Source organism: Cynocephalus volans, chromosome 8, assembly GCF_027409185.1.
Source record: "Cynocephalus volans isolate mCynVol1 chromosome 8, mCynVol1.pri, whole genome shotgun sequence".
NCBI lineage: Eukaryota > Metazoa > Chordata > Mammalia > Dermoptera > Cynocephalidae > Cynocephalus > Cynocephalus volans.
The window spans coordinates 118,712,824-118,736,004 of NC_084467.1; the positions used below are offsets into that span (position 1 = coordinate 118,712,824).

Genomic DNA, 23,181 nt, shown 5'->3' on the forward strand with positions numbered 1-23,181 from the left:
CTGGGCATCTGGGCCCCCAAAGCACCAGGCAGCCTTATTCCCACAGCTCTGCCAGGTGAAGCCCAGTGGGCTGCGCTGGTGCCTGCAACTTTTCCAGGCCAGTGTTCCACTCTGGTAGCTCCACAGGTCTGGGGTCTCCATGGCAGTCCCGCTCTCATGGCTCCACTAGGCATGGTGCTATTGGAGTTTCTCTGCTGCAACTCTGACCCCACATTTCTTTTTTTTTTTTTTTTGGACCAGTAAGGGGATCGCAACCCTCAGCATGGCATTGTCTGCACCACACTCCACCAGTGAGTGCACCGGCCATCCCTATATAGGATCCAAACCCACAGCCTCAGTGCTACCAGCACCACACTCTCCCAAGTGAGGCACGGGGCCAGCCCTGACCCCACATTTCTGCTCCGCATTGCTCTAGTAGATGCCTCTGCAGTGGCTTCACCCCTGCGGCAGGTCTCTGCCTGGGTCCCCAGGCTTTTCCATACATCCTCTGGAATCTGGGTGAAGGATGCCACACCTCCACTGCTCTCACATCCTGCTGGCCTGCAGACTTAGCACAACGAGGATGCCACCGAGTTTTCATTTTCGGGCCTCTACTCTCCAGGGCTACTGCACAAACCACACTTGGGGCTGCTCCAGCTGGAGCAGCTGGGATGGAGGGAGCAGGAGCACTAGGGCAGCTGCGCCCCACATCTGTACTCTGAGACAACTCTGTCCTTCTAGGCCTCAGGGCCTGTGATGGGTGGGGCACCCTTCCAGACTTCTGAAATGCCTTTAGGGCATTTTCTCCATTGTCCTAGTTCTTAGCATCTGGCTGCCTCACCACCAAGATAATGTCTTTAGCAAACAGTTTATCTTTTTCACCCTTGAATTTTTCTCCTGCTCTCCGCTTCTCTACCGCATGGCCAGGCTGCAAATATTCCAAATCTTTACACTCTGCTTCCATTTTAAATTCTGGCTTTACATCATGCCTTTGCTGCCATAATTCAGAGTAGGCTGTTAGAAGTAGCCATGCAGCATTCTTAATGCTTTGCTGCTTAGAAATTTCTTTGGCCAAATGCTCTGGTTCACAACTCTTAAGTTCCAACTTCCACAAAGTCCAAGGGCATGGACACAATGCAGCCAAATTCCTTGCTATGGTGTAGCAAGGCTTATCATTTGTCCAATTCCCAATAAGTCCCTCATTTCTATCTGAGACCTCATCATCCGCATGGCCTTTACTGTCCACATTTCTACCAGCATTCTGCTCGCCACCACGTAAGTCTCTAAGACATTCCAAACTTTCCCTCATCTTTCTGTCTTCTTCTAAGTCCTCCAAACTCCTCCAACCTTTGCCCATTACCCAGCTCCAAAGATGCATCTACATTTTCAAGTATCTGTATAGCAACACCCCACTCCTCGGTACCAATTTTCTGTTTTAGTCTGTTTTGTGTTGCTATAACAGAAATACCTGAGACTGGGTAACTTATAAGGAAAAGAGGTGTATTTGGCTTACGATTCTGGGACAGCTGCATCTGGCACGGGCCTCAGACTGTTTCTACTCATGGTGGAAAGTGGCAGACAGCCAGCAGGTACAAACAGATCACATGGTGAGAGGAAGCAAGAGAGAGAGAAGCAAGAGGTGCCAGGGTCCTATAAACAATAAGCTCTTGCGGGAACTAATAAAGCGAGAACTCACTCATTACTCGCCCCCCCCCCCCCAGGGAGAGCATTAATCCATTCATAAGGGATCCACCCCCATGACTCAATCAGTTTCCAACGCTGCCACGTTGGGGATCAAATTTCCACATGAGTTTTGGAGGGGACAACACATCCAAACTCCATCAGGACCAGTCTGATTCTGAGAAGTTTCTATATGGCAGTTTTAGGTTCCTTCACCGTCCAGATCACTTCCTCTGAACATATTCACTTGTCTATAATCCTCTTAAAGTTTGGCACCTAAGACAGAACTTGATGCAGGGGTATAATGCCACAGCAGAGTGCCTCCCTTATTGTAGATACTCTACTTCCTTCCTGCTTTATACATGGAGTTAACTTTTAGAAACCAAAGGCAGAATCTTAGACTTATCACTAACTTCACTTGGTAAGATGGAGTTTATCATTCCTATTGAGATCTTTTTGAATCCTCACTCTGCATGATGAAGTTGCTGTTCCTTCTAACTCCTTGCCATCCATGAATGTGATATGCATGCCTTCTGTTTTCGTCTGGGTCACTGGCAAAAATACATCAAGGTTTGTCCGTTCCACAAGGTGGCACTCATGGGCCCTCCATGCTGTACAGAGCCTCACACTTAATTCGTCTCACTCTGTCCTGTAGATCCTGTTGGGATGGCAGACGCGAGTGAGATTGAGTCACAGTTTGGAGGAAACCACAGGTGGACATCTTTACTTTCAATATCCTCTCTCCTAACATCCACATATCCACCTCTACAGAAAAAGTTAACTTCTGTTTCCAGCTCCTGTATTCTTTTCCATTCAGGGTCACTGCAAGCAGGAAGTAGGTTACCCAGCCTCCCCTCCCGTTGTCTTTATCCCACATCTACCACTTGCCTAGTACTGCTTGTGTGAACTTGGGCAAGTTCCTTAGCATTTCTGTGCCTCTTTTCCCATTTATGAAATAGGGATAGTAATAGTAAATAAGCTAACGGATGATAGTAATAAGAAAAAAAGTTCTATTTCATATTAGATTTTTATAGCTAGTACCACAGAAGGGGTAATAAACTGAAGGAGCTAGAGAATTTTAAAAATTTTAAACATAAATTGTACTCTTTATTTGTCCACTTTATTAGGCTGTCCTCATGCCCCATGGAACATACTTGTCCCCTCATTCAGAAATGGACTAACTGCACTTTCCTCCACTGTCTCCTCTCCTGGCCTTGATCTGTAGATCCTATTAAGACAGGAACAGCAACGTTGATCCAAGGCTACAAACTTTAGAAGTTACAAGATCAACAACTTCTAGGAATCTAAGATAGAGCATGGGTGGTGATGGATGTGGTTAATTAATTCGACTGTGGTAATCATTACACAATGTACACATATATCAAATTATCACGTTGTACGCTTTGAAGAAAAGACAGCAACAACAATCATTTTATCCGAGATCATGCTGGGTTCATGTCTCATGGGAAATACCAATATCCGTGGAATTTCCCCCATATTCCATCCTCCAAGTCTGCCTTTAACATAGGAAATGTCAATTTTGGGGTCATTCCCATTCCAGCACAGGCCAATGAAAAAAGCTAAATGAAAACCTAACTATCAGGCTAACGAAAGGATATCCCTAATCTCTTAATTATCAGGAAGATTATGAATGTCCAAGTCACTGTGGAAATGGCAATTCTCTTAATGGAGAACTTCACAATTTAAACAAACTCGATGTGAAAAATAAACATTTATTACAAAAATTAGTTTTGACAATCTAAAATGAAAGCAGACAAGGTGTTTTCCAACTCAAAAGGGCTGTGGTAAGCTGGGGAGGTAAATTCCAAGGCTGTTAACAACTGACTCACACTCATCACAAGTGGCCTGGAGAGGGAGGAACCATTCACCTCAAACTTACAGGAGCCATGAATTGCCTCTGCTTCCCCTTCTTCCAACCATGATACAGAACTGAAACGTACTTCATCCTCACTATTTTTTTTTTTTTTAAAGATGACCGGTAAGGAGATCTTAACCCTTGACTTGGTGTTGTCAGCACCACGCTCACCCAGTAAGCTAACCGGCCATCCCTATATGGGATCCGAACCCGTGGCCTTGGTGTTATCAGCACCGCACTCTCCCGAGTGAGCCACGGGCCGGCCCTACTTCATCCTCACTGAACCATTTCATAGTATCTCTTTTATTGTCTAATTGGACTTTATTTCCTCTGGAAATTTTATTATTTATTGGTGCATGACCCTTAACTGATGGCTTGAGTTTTTGTTTTTCTTTCTGGGATCCTTGATAGAAAAGAAAACTCGGGCCGGCCCGTGGCTCACTCGGGAGAGTGCGGTGCTGATAACACCAAGGCCCCGGGTTCGGATCCCATATACGGATGGCCGGTTCGCTCACTGGCTGAGCGTGGTGCTGACAACACCAAGTCAAGGGTTAAGATCCCCTTACCGGTCATCTTTTAAAAAAAAAAAAAGAAAAGAAAACTCAATTCTGTTAGGGATTTCCAGATAAGGCACAGCACAGGGCAAAGTGACACCAAGTATCCTCCATGGGGGAAAAAAAAAAAAAAAAAAAGCAAAACCAACCCTAGAGGACCCTTTATTTGCCCTCTTGCTAGTTAATAAATAGAGTGGGGGACTGTGGTAGGCAGGGGAACAAATTTAAGGGCAGAAAAGGGTCCGAATGGGGATGGGGAGAGCAATGACAGCCAGGCCCATCCTGCTTATTCCTGCTCACTCGCTTGCAGACCACCAGATGGTCCAGTCTCAAAATTATCTTCTCCTGAACCCCACCACACTAGTAAAGTAGTAGTTACTCCTTTAACTGCTACTAAAGAAATAGTTCTTCAAATGATCTGAGAAATCTCCCTGTCTCAGCTCTGGGGCAGTTTTTCCTGTAGCCTTAGGGAAATCCATTAATGCATCTGGTTGGGCGATAGGTGGAAGGTGGGCACTTTCTTCTCTCACTTGGTGAACAGGCCAAGTAGAACCTCAGAACACAGCATCAGCTTGACCCCAAACCCTCCTCCAGCAGAGGAATGCCTGGCTATGAGAGGGATCAGGAATGAGGGTCCAAAGTTCAGAAGCTCTGCCTGAGATAAGAACCAGGAAGGGGCAGGACAGGGAGGTGGGCCAGCATGCTGGGAACTGGCCCCACGTTTCTGGGAAGCAGGGCCTTGAGGCATTTTCCTGTTTGTACATAGAAGGAGCCTAGGGACCCTCAAAGGCCTTATTTCCCTCACTTGCCACAAAAAGAAGCTCTGACAAACTGAGTTTTTATTTCCAGTAACATCCAGCTAATACAAACACACAGAAACACAATCTCACCAAAGAGCTAAGAAGCCCTCCAACACACACCCACTTTCAGCATACAACTAAGACCCCCCCACATACACATGCACATACACACTCAGCAAAGAGCTAAGTCTACTATACACATCCCCACTGCCCTACAGACACATCCTAAAAGGGTCTGTACGGTTGTTCCAGCCAAGGGAAGGGTGATGGCTTGAGCTACCAGCTCCAGCTTTCTTTTTCTTTAGATCAGTGGTTTTAAATCTTTTTCACTCCACATCCCCTAAAAGTTTACTGTGCTCTCCACAACAAAAGCTCCCGTTTTCCTATCAACACAGTCAGTGTCAGTCCATTTGTGTTCCAAAGGAGGACGGGGTAGGAGGATCTCAGTGGCTCTTCCCATGGGAAGACAGAAGAGAATGTGCTCCAGAGATGGAAGAGACGCCGTCATCACGAAACAATCACTTCAGCTGCTCAGGTCTCCAATCCCCACACTAGAATAGCTGGCACCATCCCCAAATGGGAGGAAAGAGCCTATTCAAAGGCCACTATAGGCCAGGTGGGTAGTGGCTGCAGATTCCTGGGAGCCCCACCGCTCTTGCTGTCTATTTAGAAGGGAAGTCAACAGGCATACCTAGGATTCCTGCCTGATCCCTTCTAGGGATGGTGAATGAAAACTTTAAACAAGTCCCAGGCCACTGAACAGTGGCAGGAAAGGAAGGGAGGGTACGAAGGAGGAAGGGGCACATAGCTAACATTATTAAAAACACATCCTAACTAAGACAAAAGTGGGGGCTCTATGGGGTCTAGAAGACAAATAAGGCATCCTGTGAAACTACAGACATCAGGGGCCAGAGTCTGATAGCACCTGAGTATGGCAAACACAAAGGACAGGAGAAGAGCCGGACCAGGGTCACACCAGGAATGATGAGGTCTGTCTGAACTCCCCCTGGGGAAATAAAATATCCTGTTAGTTCTCAATAGTCTTGCTCAGCTGATCATCTGCAAAGCACAGAAACACAGGCTGGAGCCCTGCTCAGTCCAGCCGGGAGCCCCCTGGGCAGGCATACTCACTTCACTCCTAGTACTCGGCTGGCTGTAAATCACCTTCTTACTCGAAGTCCTGTGGACAAGTCATCAGATGGAGACGCTCAGCCCCTTAGGTGCTCACTAACCTCTCCTTGCCAACTTAGAGGCCAGAACTCAGAACTTTACAGAAGCAGTGTGCTCAATAGGGAGGTGTGGGCAGAGGGAGCTAGAACAAACCCAGGGGGAGCTAGAACAAACCCAGGGCCACAGTGAACAGGGTAGAAATCCAGATGTCTTCCCTCCAAGCCAGTTCCCTCTGCCTCCAACCCATTGCCCTGGACCCATTTCAGCTTCAAAACACATGAATCCACTTTCTCAGCCTCAGAGAACCCCAGGACAGTGCTTCACTCACCCTTTCTTTGCTCCTGAAAGAGAAAAAACAGGATCATGAGTGTCAGCAGAAGAAAAGACAGCAGGGCATGGGAAGACGGGGGAACTAGCATGAAGCATTTGATGACGTATGTTAGAAGGGAAATCAGTGCTTCCAGGGAACAGCGACCACACGCATGGGCACAGTATCAGGATCAGTACTCAGATGGCACCATGAACCATGCCCTGGAATGGGCACAATACAAAGGAGAGCCTCTGACGGCAGATACTTACTGTCGAAGTAGCCTCGGCTGTAGGCAAACCAGATGCCAAAAATCAAGACTCCAAGGAGAATCAGTGTTACAAGAACAGCTGCCACAATGCCCCCTACATTCAGCTCCACTGCGAGACACAAACTAGAGGTCAGGCACCTGGATGCTCTTTCATGGTACTGAAAACACTGCCCATGGCAGGATGAAAAGCAAACCCTGATCCCCACCCCAGGTCTGAACTCAAGCCCTGCCACAACCTCACTCACCAGCTTCCATGCGCACAGCATCTGACATCATGGGTGTCCCATACCCATTCTGTGCCTGACAAGTGTATTCTCCAGTATCAGAGGCTGACACAGGGTCAAAGACCTGGAGGGCAGAAAACAAATTGGCTTCCTGCTTGAAGAAGCCAAGTGCCTATCTTTCATGTCTCCTGACCCTAACTCCAAGTTCTCTTTGTTGCCTGTTCTTTTGCCCCACCTTCAGGGGTTCTAAAACTGTATCCCCCACATGTTTGACCCTCACCCCACCCATACCAGCTCCCCTGACTCCTGGTTCAGAACATAGGAAGAGTTGCTAAAGGCACGGTTGCTCTTGGGATCCGTCGGCATCAGTGTCCCGTCCCTGAACCAGGAGTATTCAGAAGGTGGGGAACCATCTTGTTCTGAGCAGGTCAACACTGCCCGCTTCCCAATGGTGGCAGAGGAGGGGATGTTGACTGTAGGCTTGGATGGAGGAACTGTGGAAGGAGAGAAGGAGAGAAGGTGCTCAACACAAGGGTAGGGAGGGTCTAAGTAACTGACTAGGACAATAGCCCATCCAGTCATCTCTAGCCTCCCACTCTTACCATGCCCTTAGTTTCTACCTAACCAGGGGCTCATACCCTCTAGCAGCACTGTGACTCTGAATAGCCCCACCCACAGGCATTCTCACCATCAATGAGCTAAAAAGCTTAGCAGAGCCTGCTGTGCTTTAGGGAAGCAACTGATTCCAGGCCCATACAGAAGACATGTGGCACTTACCAAGCACAATGAGCTGGATGCTGACCTCCCCATAGCTGTTGCCACCTTCTTCAGAGACCATACAGGTATACATCCCAGTGTCTTTCCGGGTTACAGATTGGAAGGTAATGCCACTCAGTGAGAAGGTAACTCGGGACGCATAGGAAGCTGCCAGGAGAGAGGATGCAAGGGCAGGGACAGAGTAAACAGGGAGCTAAGAGAAGCTGAGGAAGATAGCACCCAGGGTATAGAGGCACTCTCTTCTTCCCCCAGAAAGGAAGATGGGAAGGCTATGGAGACCTGAGCCCCAGGGTGTGCCACTCCCCTGGAATCCAGGCATGGATCAATCCCTCCACAACCTAGGCAATCAGGAAGGAGGCAGCACAACTTACACGTGATCTTGTTGTCATAGCAAACGAAGCTGGTGGTTTGGCCTTGAACAAACTTCCACTCCACACGGGGAGAAGAGAAGCCCGAGAAGGTACAGGATAACTTGGCCACTGCAGACAGGATCAAAATGAGCGAGAGAAAGGAGCAGCAGCAAATGGACATGATGGGGAATGGCTCCAAGCCACAGGCTGGGCTGGGTTCTCCAAGTCCCCAGAGCTCTGTACCTGCTCACCCTCCCACACACCCTGCCCACGCTCCACAGCCTGTCCCAACTTACTTGTATTCTCAGGAACTCTGACTTCAGGATCAGAAGTGTACACTTCACTCCCGCCCAACACCAAGGAGCCTGAGGAGAAGGAAAGAGGTACGCCCCATCAGGAGTGGACAGAGAAACGCCATGGAGAGGGAAGAACAGACCCAGCAGAGGCTGACGGGGCCTCTCTATGCTGAAATCCTAAGACAGAAGGATTCAAGAGATTCAAGCTCCTCCCAGCCCTCACACCCTCTCACCATTATCCAACACATCTGCTTTAAATGCTTTTTGCTACAATTGCAGCCAATATTTCTTTTATCTATGGCAATAAAACATTTCTTTCAAATGCAATTTCTTTCATTCCTAATTTTTCCCTGTGTGACTCCCAATAATCTAATTAGATTCCTCTTAGTCCAAGGGCAGCTTCCAGAATGATATTTCATGGTTCGGAGAAAGCCTCTCAACAAATGACTGCAGCCACTTGTCAAGACAATCCTGGAAGGAAGCCAGCAAAGCTGGAGGCAAGAGAGGGCAGGGAAGGGAGGAGCAGTAATGAGGATAATAACGATACTCAACATTTGTAGAGCATTTGGTGCTTTTTAAAGTGTTTTCACATACATTATATGATATGTTACATCGTTTGATCCTTGAAACAAGCATGACAGATCAGCCGCACAAGTATTATTATCCCAATTTTACACAAGTAACTGAGACTACAAGAAGTAAAGAAACGTGTCTAGGGTCACAAAGCTGGTTCTGAGATAGCTAGGACTAGAACTGGGCTTAGATCACTGTGGAGGATACTAACACTTATAAAGCAAATGCATTTCACAGGGCCTAGCTTCCAAGGCCCTGTAATTTCAGGTATAGCCTAACTTTTGAAAATTACACTTAGAAATGTTAAGCTTGCAAAAGACAAAAAACTTTCCCCAGGCTAAAGTCTCTGTTGTAGATAAAGAATTGTAACACAGCAAAATTGCTGGATCCAAGGGCAGATGTCCTTGGTGCAGCTATACCTAATGATTGTTGCCATGACAATTATCTTACTGTTCTTTTGTAACCACCTATGTTCCTTTTCTGTAACTTTCCTGCCTGAAGAATGAATATGGAGAGAAGCCGGGAGTTCAGTGTTAATTTTCTGAGAAGGAATGCCTCTCTCTTGAGGGTTCCTGAAAATTAACCCCTTCAGGGCTTCTCACTGCTAAGAAATGGGCTTTGAGTAATCCTTTGTGTCTCCATCACCTTGGGAGAGGTGACAGATCACCTCATTAAAATCTCCTGTTGCCAAATGGAGAAAGAAAAAAAAGGTGGTATGTGGTCAGGGCGGAGGAAGGAAATGAGGAGGGTTAATTAAATAACATTGGGGGTGGGGGGATCAGGGTTCACAACAGGGGCCCACACATGCCAAATTAAGAACCAATGGCAGAGGACTCTGCGATCATTGATGTGGCTACAGACCTGCACTCTGCATTCATGTTGTCAAATTTCAAATTCATGAAGTATGCTTTTATTTATCGCCTTAAGTCAGAGCCCTGTCTTCTTAGATAAATGGATAAAGACGTACAATGCAAGCACATCTGTTTGATTCAAGTACATTTTTCCTTAATTTAATTTCTCACATAATTGAACATTGTCTCTTGACCTCTGAGAAACCCCTTCCTCATCTGAAATATGAGAGGTTTGAACTAGATGTTCCCTAAAGTCCTTTAGGTTCCTTTTTCTTTTGGCACTAATGTTTAGACAGTACTCTTATATACATTTATATTTTTTCTTTTTTTCTTTCCTGCGGCTGACCAACAGGGATCCAAACCCTTGACCTTGGTTTTATAACACCATGATTCCTATGTCCCCTTTTTTCAATCTTATCACACCCTTCTTTTTTTGTAAACCACACTGTTTCTCAGGAGAGCCATTGGTGTAATAGAGGCAAACTATGTCACAAACTGTCATTCTTTTAAAAGTCAGGTCCATTTTATCTAAAAATTATTTCTAATAATATTACCTTATATCTACATATTCATCATTGCATTTTTATGTCAAATCTATACTCAAATGTAACAACAGATATGGAAATAAAATCAAATAGCCTTTATTAAATGGAAAACTCTTCCTGAGGACATGAAGTCTCTTACTCAACTCTCAGCAAGAATGCTGATAATCTGATAATGAAATACATTGATTTTTGCCCAAGTCAGACTTCTCTGCTTTGACGATAGGAAATTTGTTTTTTAAAGATTCTTAAATTTTAGGATTTGCCACCTGTGATGTGCACTGTGATGCCCAAACCAGTCCTCTCTTCAGGAATAAAGGAATTATTGCCCAAGCTGCTGGGTGTGCTGCCAAAAGAAGGCCTTCAGCTATAAGCCCTCTCTGAAGACAGCCAAAAAACTGTCTTGCCCAACAGCCTGTCTCCTCTAGGGGCAGGGGCAGCCAGCATCCACTGCTTAATCATGGGGGTGGAGGGGTTGGCCAGTGAGCTCAGTTGGTTAGAATGTGAATGTTGTAACACCAAGGTCAAGGGTTCAGATCCCCTTACAGCCACCTAAAAAAAAAATAAAAAAAAAAAGAGGAGTGGGGAAGTATAAAACCCCGGCTTCACTGCCCAAGTCCCCAACTAGGGACAACACTGCTCCAAAGTTCCCTGTGGGGTAGGCTGAGGCCTCACTGGGACTACAATGCAACTCAACCTCTCCCTTTGCCGAATCTTGCTTATTACCCCTCCTTTCCACATGTGTGGATCCCAAGAGCACTCCCTAATAAATATTTTTTGTCTGATAATTGACATCCGAGAGCCAGCTTCCCAAGAAACCAAACTGTGATACCACCTAAATAAAGAGCAGCATCTAATTAAACTAAAAACTAGCCTTTGAAATAAAGACACACACACACACACACACACACACATCACATCACAATGTATGAATTTTGATAATTATTCCTCCATCACATCTGACTTTAGCTAAAGTTCTTTTTGGTTTATGTTTTGTCTGGTGGCTTGTCAGTACAGGCATCCAAACCTTTGACCTTGGTGTTATAAAACCAAGCTCTAACTAACTGAGCTAACTGGCTAGCCCCCTAAAGTTCTTTTTTGAGTCCTCTTAGATTATGAGATCTAAAACACATTCAAGGGCCGGCCTGTGGCTCACTCTGGAGAGTGTGGTGCTGATAACACCAAGTCAAGGGATAGGATCCCCTTACTGGTCATCTTTCCTTAAAAAAAAAAAATAATAAAACACATTCAGAAATTATACCACATGTATACACAAACACGCTGGCCTTCAGGCATATTTCCCTTCTCCTCATTAATCCTGACTGCCATTACCTAGTCTGAGCCTCTCTTCTTTCGTTTAAAATACGGAGACGTTGACCTCAATGTCCTCCCACCTCCCACTGATGCAAGACTGCCTGTGTCTACCTGTGGGCCTCACTGTGCTGACATTCAAAAGTCTACTGTGACTGCACATCACACCATGAGTCAAGTTCAGCCTTACCACCATGTCCTTTCTACTCCATCTCCACAGGACACCTCAGCCATCACAGTCCACATTCCCCTTCTTATTCCTGAACATGCCTCTGGAACCAAACTGCCTGCAATCAAATCCCAGCTCTGTTACTTACTAGGCTGTGTGACCTGGGCAAGCCACTTAGCCACTTTGAACCTCAGTTTGCACATCTGTAAAATGGGAATAATACGAGTTTCTACATCAAAGAGCTACTGTGAGGGTTAAACAAGCTAATACAAATAAAGTGCTTAAAAAAATGCTTAGAACAGTGTCAGACCAACAGCAAGCACCAAATAAGTATTATATCTTATCACTATTTTATTTATTTTTTGTTTTGTTTTTTCGGTGGCTGGCTGGTTCGGGGATCCAAACCCTTGACCTTTGTGTTATAGCACCATGCTCTAACCAACTGAGCTGACCAGCCCACCCAAGTATTATATCTTATTATTATCATCATCAGCCCCTAGGTGCTTCTGTACATGCTTCTCTTTCCGACTTCAAGATTTTCTTCAGCAACACATATTGATAGATATAAATACTGCCTGAAAAGTGCTTATACTGCAGCCCAACAAACCATCTCTCCTCTATCACTATAACTGCCCTGGAAAGGCTGACCGCTCTCTACAGAGTTCACAGATGGACCAGCAGAGCAGGGGCTCTCTGACACCAATGCCCACCTATATCAGGACAGCCGTTTCCCTGCCCATTCTCTTCATCCATTTTATATTTTCTCTTGCCTCATCACAGCCCCCTTCTGCACTTAACCTTGGCCCTATATTTGCCATACTATACACACACATACAAATGTCCTCCTAATGCACATGGTAAGCAATATAGAAGGAAATTTCATCCTTTTCAATGTGAAGTTTAATATACTCTAAATTCACAACAAGAAAAGCCACAAAGTTAAAGGTATCAATAGATTTTTGGCCTGCTCTGGTTTGGGGCCCATGTACTTCTGCTGGATGAAGAGCTAACTATCATTTAATCCCTACAACAACCTTCAGAGATGGGTAATACTGTTATTATTCCTGTTTTCTACAAACTTCTACAACTGAAGGCCAGAGCAGTTAAGCAACTTGCCCAAGGCCACATGGTGAGTAGCAATGTAGACTCAAACTAATGCCGTCCAATTGCAAAGGCTGTACTACACTACACAGCCTTCCTAAAAATGCAAATCTGATATTTGCTTCAAGCTTTTGATGATTCCACATTGCCTATATGATAATATCCCAATTTTTCAGCAAACTAAGAAAGTTCCAGCACTACCTGACTCTGTGATAAGATTATCATCTTCATCACCCACTCTACTGTTGCAATTTACCCTCTAGCAATACAAAACTACAAAATTCCCTGCAAAGACTGGACTGTTTCACAATCTCTGCCTTTGTTCATGTTATTTCTGCTGTGTGTAACACCCTTTTCCCCTCTTTCTTTATCTGGCCAGCAGCTATTCATCCACATTATCTTCCGGGAAATGACCTACCACACCCCCAATCCTTACCAGAGGCAGGTTAGGACGTCTTTCCTAGGCTTTTATTATACCATGCGAAACACTGCCAAAACACTTCCTGCATTATAATGACATCATCTGTGCACATGTATGTCTCTCTACCAGGCAGTAAAGCCCCAGGGAGCAGGAACCAAGTGTTATTTATTATTCTGAGCGCCCAACACGTAGCATAATACCTGATACAAGTTGACATTCAATAAATGTTTGCTGAACAACATAGAGCATTAACAAATTAGTTCATAACAGACCATTCACTATAATATCTACTTGTTAAGGTTTATCTAAAAAGATAAACCCATTTTTTAAACTGGCAGATGGGTTAAGCTCAAATGAAAAAACAAATGATTCAAAGCCCAATCTTTCAAAAATGCTAATACTTGCAGTTTTTTTAAACTGTTCAGTTCTCAGAAAAAATAAAGGCTCTATTAATCCTTTTTTAAAAAATTATTTATTTATTATTATTTTTAAAAGATGACTGGTAAGGGATCTTAACCCTTGACTTGGTGCTGTCAGCACCACGCTCTCCCAAGTGAGCTAACTGGCCATCCCTATATAGGGATCTGAACCTGTGGCCTTGGTGTTAGCAACACCACACTCTCCCAAGTGAGCCACAGGCAGGCCCTATTAATCCTTTTTTAAAACTTCATTTTGTAACTTAAAAATAAAGTGTTTCTGAATTTGCTTCATTGCTTTGAAACAGAATTACAGTTCTCAGCATATGGGCAATTCCCACTTGCCATTTTGCAAAAGGGACTGGTTCAGAAATCACTTGGGTCACAGTGCGTCTGTACATGTTCACATGCACAATGGTAGAGGCTGGTTTCCTATATCCAGGTTGTACATGCAAACACATACAGACCCTCAAGGTGATGAGTGCGGGGTCAAAAGTGAAAGAAGTACCAGGAATGCAAGATCTAAAATAGCAGCAGAAAGTGGGGGGAAATGTGAATCCATTTAAAGTATCTCTATTGTTTTCATGACAACCATGAAACTCCAAGTAGGCCCAAGTCAGCTGAAGAAGAGACCCCTGGCCAGAACACTGTTCTTTTTGCAGAGGTAATCTACAAAATGGTTGTCATGGACTGAACTGCTTTCCCAAAATTCATATGTTGAAGCCCTAACCCACAATACCCCAGAATGTGACTGTAGTTGCACATAGGACAATTCAAGAGGTAATTAAGATAAAATAAGGACATTAGGGCATGCCCTAATCCAATCTGACTGGTGTTTTTATGAGAGGAGACAAGGACACACAGAGAGATACCAGAGGTGTGCATGCACAGAGGGACAACCATATGAAAAGACAGCAAGGGGGGGGCCATCTGCAAGCCAAGGAGAGAGATGTCAGAGGAAACCAACCCTGCCAGTACCTTCATCTTGGACTTCTAGCCTCCAGAATGGTGAGAAAATAATTTTTTCTTGTTTAAGCTACCCAATCTGTGGTATTTCATTATAGCAGCCCTAGCAAACTAATACAATGGTCTAAGCTAAGCATCAGCAGTGGACATTCTGGTGGAGTCCCCGGTGACTGCAGCCTTAACTTAAGAAGGCAAGATAGGGCCAGCCCGTGGCTCACTCGGGAGAGTGTGGTGTTGATAACACCAAGGCTACGGGTTCAGATCCCTATATAGGGATGGCCAGTTGGCTCACTTGGGAGAGCGTGGTGCTGACAACACCAAGTCAAGGGTTGAGATCCCCTTACCGGTCATCGTTTAGGAAAAAAAAAAAAAAAAAAGAAGGCAAGATGACATTTCTGCACAATGAAAGAATCATCATAAGCTTTGACCTTTACACAGCTTATCCTATACTCTTAATTCATCATATCTGGATTCTAAACACATATCATTAATCATAACCAAGAAAATCACTGAATAAAATAACAATAGCAGCTAACATTTATTGAATACTTACTATATGCCAGATATTCTTCTAAGCCCTTTACTAGTTAACTCATTTAATCCCTGAAATAATGCTATTAGATACTATTAGAGATAGATACTATTATTGCTCTCATCTTAATATGAGTTAACTTGAGCACAGCGATTAAGTAATTTGCTCAAGGTCACAAAGCTAGTAGGTGCCAAAGCTAAGATTCTAACCCAGGTAATCTGGTTCCAGTACATGATACTATATCTACTACCACAACTATGCAAAAAATACTTATTGCCATCCCAAAAGTCAAGGTAGATTGTTTGAACTGGCATAGAAATATGTCTAAAATATAAAAACGATAGAGTATGACACTATTATTATAAACAATAAAAATAACCAAGTATATGCATTAAAAAAAATCTCTAAGAACAGACTCCAAACACTTGACAGTGCATATTATCTGAGAGATGAGAACACAGGCAGCTTTCCTATTCTGTGTTCCACATTTCTGTAATAAGCAATTATGCAGCCTTACAACACCAAGGTCACAGGTTCAGATGCCTGCAAAAGCCAGCCGCCAAAGGGGAAAAAAAGCAATTATATATTAAGTATTGTAATTTAGAGAAAAGGGAGTGGGAAAGAGGAATAAGAAAAGAAAAAAAGATCAGACAGATCACAAGAAGGAAAGAAAAATAAAACAAAACCAAAAAGGAGAGGCAAACATAACAGCCAGAAAAAAAAAAGGGGAAAGATATAAAGAATAACAGGAAATATCCAAATGGTGGTGCACCAGGAAGCAAAACTGTTTAAATAAAACTTTAAAGGTGAAATGAGGTAACAGATGAGTAAGAAATACGAGATTACTGCACCACCAAAATCCTGGAGAGCATGAGTCAGATAAATTTCAAGGAGAAAAAGGGCAGAAGGAAGGGCCGGCCCGTGGCTCACTCGGGAGAGTGTGGTACTGATAACACCAAGTCCACGGGTTCGGATCCTATATAGGGATGGCCGGTTGCTCACTGGGTGAGCGTGGTGCTGACAACACCAAGTCAAGGGTTGAGATCCCCTTACTGGTCATCTTTAAAAAAAAAAAAAAAATCATATTTTGCCTAAAGTATACATACATACCACACATTAATTCACAGATGACTAGAATGAAACATCACTAATAAGGTTTATCTCTAGATAGTAAGATTAAATGTGATTTTACTTTCTGTCTCGTCCTCTGTATTTTCCCATTTTTCTACTTTCAGCATGTATCACTTTTTTGTTATTTTTTTTGTATGTGTGTGGCTGAAGGGTATGGCATCCAATCCCATGACCTTGGTGTTATAAGGCTGTGCTCTAACCAACTGAGCTAACAGGCCAGCCATATTACTTTTTTAATAAAAAATTTATCTTTTTAAAAAGTTACTCTCTTCCCCTCTATACTGCCAAAACACTTTTCTTCTACTTTGATAACAGCCCCTGGCACACTCTGCTCTGTATTCTACTTAGTCCATATGTGTCTGTAGTTCCTTGGAAACAGAGGAACAGGTTCCCTTCATATCCTCCTCAGCTGCTAATTCTGTCTTTGCCTAGAGGAGATATCCCATGAAACTTGCTGCAGCACTGCTGGGATGAGAAGGTGGTCACACAGGGTGGAGGCCTCCAGACACGTAACAGAACCCACGCACAACCATCCCTTGTACATGAGGGGCCAAACCCACAACAGAAAAACTACTTCCTTCCACTGCTTTATTAAGATACCCTTTGTTTTCTCTATATATCCTGTTAATTATTAGTTTTCCTTAAATTGCTTTTGTGTTGTGAATTTGTCTGATTTTTTTTTTTTTTTTTTTTTTTTTAAAGATGACCGGTAAGGAGATCTCAACCCTTGGCTTGGTGTTGTCAGCACCACGCTCAGCCAGTGAGCCAAACAGCCATCCCTATATAGGATCCGAACCCGTGGCTTTGGTGTTATCAGCACCGCACTCTCCCGAGTGAGCCACAGGCCGGCCCTATTTTTTTTTTTTTAAAAAAAAAAGGAAGGAAAAAGAGGGAAGCCAGCCAACTAGTCTCTCGGGTTTTCTCTAAGAATTCATCCAAACTTCCCCTCCTAATGCCACCATCTACAGCATCCCCACAGTTTACCTAGTCCACTGTATACGCTAATTGTTACCAGAACCTCTGGCTCCCCTCAGAGCTCCTTGACAGCAGGTGTTATTCATTCTCCCCCCACCCCCAATCTCTAGCACAGTGCTCAGAACACAGTAAATAAACATCAGTGTTTATTGGATTAATAAATGAATTTTAGAGCACAGTGTTATAACACCAAGGTCAAGGGTTCGGATCCCTGTACCAGCCAGCCGCCAAAAAAAATAATAATTTGACATTCCAATACAATTAGAACCAGAACCTAGGGCTTCCACCCGCAGTGTGCCCTTTCCTCCCCACCACTCGCCCTGTAGAGACTGAACTAGCTCCTATAAAGGTTGGCCTCCCAGTAAAGACCAGGAGGCACTACTGGGCCAGGGAAGATCTACAGCTGGCAGGCCCTTTCTGGAAATAGGGATGGAACAGATAAGGAATGCGTGGGCAAGAGGAAGGCTCTGTGAGCCCAATAACAGGCTGGGCTATGTCTAAACAGCCATTCCTGGCTCCACTTTCAGTGACGTCCATCAGCTGGCTCGGCCCTCTGAGGAAAGCAGGAAGCGGTAATAGCAGTGTCTGACAGGAGTGCTTGCTTTCACTCCATCGCTCCACCTGCTTTTCCTGTCAGCAGAATTTCCAGTTCTACCTGCTCAGCTCCACCCCTCCTCCACCCATCTCCCCCCTTGCAAGGGAAGGTTATGCCTCTCTGCCCAGGACTCACTCCAGGGGCCTAGCATCAAACTTTCTGCCAGCCAGCTGCTTCCTCCTGTTCCACCCCTACTTTGTGAAACAAATGACACAAGCTGGACTTTGGACAGAAACTCTGCTTATCAGGGAGTCCCAGGCAGATGAACTCTGGGTATACAATGCCTGGAAAACCCCAGTATGCACTCGCACTGCTTGCCACAACCCCCTGACAATACTTGGAACCTGTTCCTCAATTACATTTGATGAGTGGTCGTCCAGGTCTTTCCTGAACCTCTGAAAAGGAAATAGGTTTGAGTTTAGAGGTCCCCAGGGTTTCTCCTCAAAGCTAACAGATATGAAAAACAAGACCTATTATTTCCTAATCTATCACATAAAACTTGTGCAGCATTTAAATCTACCTGTGGATGGGTGGGTGGGGGTGCAGGCCAGGGAATCCTAACATCCAGGGTGACAACCCCTATAATACCAATATGAAAAGATCTCCAGGATATATTATGTAAAATAAGCAATAGAATATACATAGTATGCCTCATTGTGTAAGAAAAAGGAAAAAACACCAAACAATATTTTTATATAAACTTGTATCTGTATCATGCAATACTAGAAAGATATGTAAGAAACTACGAGGGGTATGGGGTGAACGGGAACTAGATGGGAATAAGATACCCTACCTTTTGATACATTTTGATTCTCAAGCCACATCAACTAACTAAACTGTTCTAAATAAATACTTTTTTTTAAATCACAGCACCTCTACCCAAACCAGAGCTGGGCTGGAGACCACTAATAAGCCCTAATCAACATGAGGTCAAAGTGTTCTGGAGCTGGAATAGAAAGACTTAGGTACTGGACTTCCACTAGGACTCATTTCCTAGTTCCAGCTATTACCACTCACTAGTTTTTTAGTTTCGAGGGAACAATTCTTTCCTGGGAGTAGAGGAAGAGTGACTCACCAATCTACAGTTTTGAGGTAAGTGTGACCTTGAAGAGGAAAGCTAGAAAGGCTTGAGTCAGAAAACATCAGCAGGAAACACCAGGCCTCAGAGACTGACCCAAACACAAGGCAGCAGTTCCTCCCTATCAGAATGCCTCGGTGGGGGAGGGAGAAAAAGCCAGCATTCCAACCCAGGTTTCCCTTCTTCCCCTGTGGTTACACCAAAAGTTGACCTATCCATATGCTAAGCAGAAATACCTCTCCCTGCATGGGAGACAGCTGAACCTTTTCTAAGTACAGGTTCTCTAGGGAAAGGGGTGCTGGGGTTGGGCCTTTGCTTTACTTGTCCATTGTACCTTGCCCTTCTTCCTCCTCGATGGCACAGCCCACATTGAGGAGCAGCTGGGGGGGGGGAGAATACATGGGCAACTGTATACACTTCAGACAACCCAGGGACACAGGACAGACTAGACACCCAAAAAAAGAGCCCCTACTTTTTGACTCTTATTACTTGGGATCACTCTGCTTCTTCTGACCTCCTCTACAGGGGACAGCATTCTTTCATCCTCACAAAATCTGAAGGGGATAATAGCTGCCCAAGAATAATCCCTTCGTATATACACGCAATGTAGCTATTATCTCAGTTGATCCTCATGACAAGGGTAGGACAATTATTATTACTCTTCTTTTACAGATGAAAAGACTGAGTTACTAGCCTAAGATTACAAACAAGGCAGAGAGGGAGCCAAGCTAGAACCCAGATGGGGTGGCATGCCTCCCATTTCCATCTTCATTTGCATTAACCATATCACTCCCAGCCAGGGCTAGCCGATTTAAAAGTAACAAGGTCAGTTCCTCCATCCCTTGGACATGTTGCTTCCAATGACCCACTGTCCTGCCAGATTAATAGCAACATCATCTTAGGCTCCCTCTGAACCACTGTTGCTTGGCTCACTGAAGACATTCCCAAGCCCCAAAATGGTGCTATCACAACCCTGTCAGTGTTTGCAATTATTTTGGATTATGACAAATAATATGGGAAATTAGAGAGAGAGAAAATGAAGGAAGAGACTGGGAAAGGAAACAGGTCCAGGAAGATTATAAGCCTGGCAAATACTGTCACTGTATTTACACTGTCACTGACAAAAACTGTTACAAATAGAGTCAGTGACACAGAAGAAAGTTCTAAGTTTCAGGGGGAAAGTACTGGTACAGTACAAGGGTTGGCAAAGTCTTTAGTACTTAGTACCACTCAGAACTAATAAATGACTATGGTTAGAACTACGACTAGCAGTTCTAAGACACAGGCAGAAATAAAATAGGCGAGAGGGAAAAAAGGGAAATTGAAGAAAAAGGGAAACGGAAGAGTAGAACGAAGGGGAGAAGTGAGACAAGGAAGAACCTATCGGGAAAGAAAAATCTTAAAAGATAAGGAAGACAGTAGATTCTGAAGCAGTATCCCAAAGACTTTTGTGCCATAGGGTGCCTGAGATGCTTGATCAGGAACAGAAAAAGGAGACGCAAATCAGGAGGCATTGGTTCTGTTCCCAGGTTCCACCTTATCCGCTTGTCAACCTGGAAAAGTCATTTCCCCTCTTTGTGCTTGCTTCCTTCTCTGTACAATAGGAGAGGATTAGACTTGCCTCCAGTCCAGTCCACCCTAAGGGTTTACATTTTTGTGATAAAGGACATGGGAGTGACCAATCCATCTATGGGGGCAGCGTTATCTATTTCCACCCTTCAAAAACTGAGCAAAATGAATTGCCTTCTTAAGAAATCAGTACTGATAGTAATAGTTCATTTCTTTTACACTTCCTAATATATGAACCCTGAGGGAAAAACTGAGACTCACACAGAACACATACTGATACAACTGTCCACATAAGCACACACACAGACACTCAAAAATCAGATAAACATACAGGTGCTGACACAGGTTGACTAAGGCACAAACTAGCCGACCACACAGCCCCGCACAAACACACCTAGAGACAGAGGCATGCCCCAGCAAGTGAGCCTCATTGTTCCTCAGGAAGGGAGTTTACAAAGAAACAAAAACTCTCACACAAGGCCAGGGGGAGGGCAGAGTTGCGGCTCTGAGGAGAATCCAACCAACCAACAGACACATCCTCCCCCTGGGAACAGTCACTCAGTCAACGACATTTATTAAGAACTCTTGAAGTAGTTATTCCAGAAAGGAACTTTGAATGCTGTGCTGAGAAACTTCAAATTTCAATTGCATTTCCTCTTCAGACTCTGCACCCAGACACTTTTCCCAGAGCAACCACAGCAACCCAAAGATTCAGAGGAGCTAGAAAGTCCTTCAGCAAAAGCCAGGGAAAGACTTCACCCCATCCCAGCCCACCTCCATTAGATTTTCTGCAAGGACCCGTAAGGAGCTTCTCTTCTCTTGGGTCGGTCGTGGATGTTGGGTGCGTGTTGGAGGGACAGGATCGCCCTGCCCAGGTGCGTGTGGAGGGGGATGGTTGGGTAGACGTATGTGGAAGGGGTGCTCGCGCCCGCCGGCCCTCACTCGTAAATGAGGATGGGGGAGAGTGGAACCAGCCCTCCCCGGTATTTTTGGTGTGTGCGCGGAAGGGGCAGCTCCCCCGCCCCCAGTGGGTGTAAGGGGAGGGGTTACAACTCCCCGGTGTGGGGGAGGGGAGCCAGCCACTCACCAGGGTGCGGAGGAGGGGAAAGAAGAGAGAGCGCCAGAAGTGGAAATGCGAACTAGGAAGGTGCCGCAGACAGGTTTCGGAACTCCTCCCCTCCCGCCGGCAAGGGGCGTGGGAAGCGCTTCCCTCCAGCCTCTGACCGGACCCACCGATTCCTCCCTCAGCTCCGGGAACTTACACAGGATCGCCGAGGTAGAGAGAAACAACAGTTTCCTCCCGGCTTTCGCCTTTGTCCCCATCACGATTCGGATACGACGGCACCCGTCTCCGGAGTTCTGGGAACAGGCACAACTTCGCGCACCGCAGCGCCGGGACTAAACTCCAGCCGCCAGGTGGAGCCCCGCCCGTCCCTTCCTTTCACGCCCGATTGGTCGGCGCCCCGCCCCTGCACATTCCGATTGGTGGAGGGAGCCGCCGCTCCGTTGAGTGATTCACCGTGGCCAGGTGCAACCTTGCCCACCACACCCCACTGGGGCGGATTGGTGCCTTTCTTTGCTCGAGCCTCCTCTGATTGGCCCAAGAGACTGTCGCGTAAGGACACTAAACCACACCTTGGACAGGTGAGGGGCCCCCTGATTGGGCGGTGTTCCTGAAGTAGGGACTTTCTGACTGGCTGGGTTGTGAGTTGGGGCTGGAGGACTAAAGGAGTACCTCTAAGGAGAAGGTAGGGAAGGTCGTGGTGCTGTGGGACCCACTGAAACGCGCTTGTTGGGCGGGGGGACCTCTTTTGTTTGTTTATTTGAATGAAAATTGCTTGGTGCTGCAGTAACCTTGGTCGCGTCCCCAGGCAAGTGAAAAAACATTTATTAATATGGGAAGGTTGGGAGAGAGGACCCAGAAAGGAGTGGAATGAAACCTTGAAACCACCACCAAACTGTGTTCCCCTGTCCACCCCACTCGCAGCATACACGGGTTCTGAGAGATGAGCAGCGGGGAAAGGAGAGGAAAGGGAAAAGAAAGGGAAGGGAGCGCAGAATTACATTATCTCAAGAAGAGCTTTAACACAAATGTACACAAAACACCCAGATGATCCAAACTCACCAACAGATGCTCTGTGAACGTCTCTGGGTTACTGTGGATATGTCCTTTACACACGTTTGATTTGTCAGCAGGTCCCCACATTTCAGAATTATTTATCTTCTCATTGTAACTAATAGGTGCGTGCAGACTAAGCCTCCTTTTTTCTTTTTTTTTTAGGATGACCGGTAAGGGGATCTTAACCCTTGGCTTGGTGTTGTCAGCACCGCGCTCAGCCAGTGAGCAAACCGGCCATCCCTCTATAGGATCCGAACACGTGGCTTTGGTGTTATCAGCACCGCACTCTCCCTAGTGAGCCACGAGCCGGCCCTAAGTACTTGTTGAATCCACACAATGAAGTGAAACAAGACAATATGTAACCAAAAAAGAAACTTCACATTACTAAATTGACACAAGTATTTGGGTGCCTGTCAAGTGCGAGGCTATGTTCTTTACTCTCAGGAATTTAAAGTCTTGGGGAGAAACATGTACATGAACTATGACAGTAAAGAGTAGGGGAGAGAAGAGCTTGGAGAAGGGCTCAATCACTGTGGGCTGTGACTGTC

At 45.2% G+C, this 23,181-nt stretch overlaps 1 protein-coding gene across 1 annotated transcript; it reads right to left on the bottom strand.

The window, feature by feature from the left end:
* Window positions 1-4,043: 4,043 nt before the first annotated feature.
* F11R (F11 receptor) lies at window positions 4,044-21,913 on the bottom strand. The gene is made up of 10 exons (XM_063104685.1): window positions 21,777-21,913; window positions 8,285-8,353; window positions 8,010-8,117; window positions 7,639-7,785; window positions 7,153-7,355; window positions 6,883-6,985; window positions 6,639-6,746; window positions 6,388-6,400; window positions 6,021-6,069; window positions 4,044-5,895 (listed from the first exon to the last, which is right to left on the bottom strand). The coding sequence occupies exons 1-10, from the start codon at window positions 21,835-21,837 to the stop codon at window positions 5,860-5,862; spliced, it is 897 nt and encodes a 298-aa protein (XP_062960755.1). The 5' UTR covers window positions 21,838-21,913; the 3' UTR covers window positions 4,044-5,859.
* Window positions 21,914-23,181: the final 1,268 nt, after the last annotated feature.

Bases quoted from the DNA above. Each gene is read 5' to 3' on its own strand.
- F11R (XM_063104685.1), bottom strand. From the start codon at position 21,837: ATGGGGACAAAGGCGAAAGCCGGGAGGAAACTGTTGTTTCTCTCTACC. The intron at 7,786-8,009 runs GTAAGTTGTGCT...CTCTCCTGGCAG, and splicing joins CTATGACAACAAGATCACGT to CTTCCTATGCGTCCCGAGTT. The intron at 5,896-6,020 runs GTGAGTATGCCT...TTATTTCCCCAG, and splicing joins AGCCGAGTACTAGGAGTGAA to GGGGAGTTCAGACAGACCTC.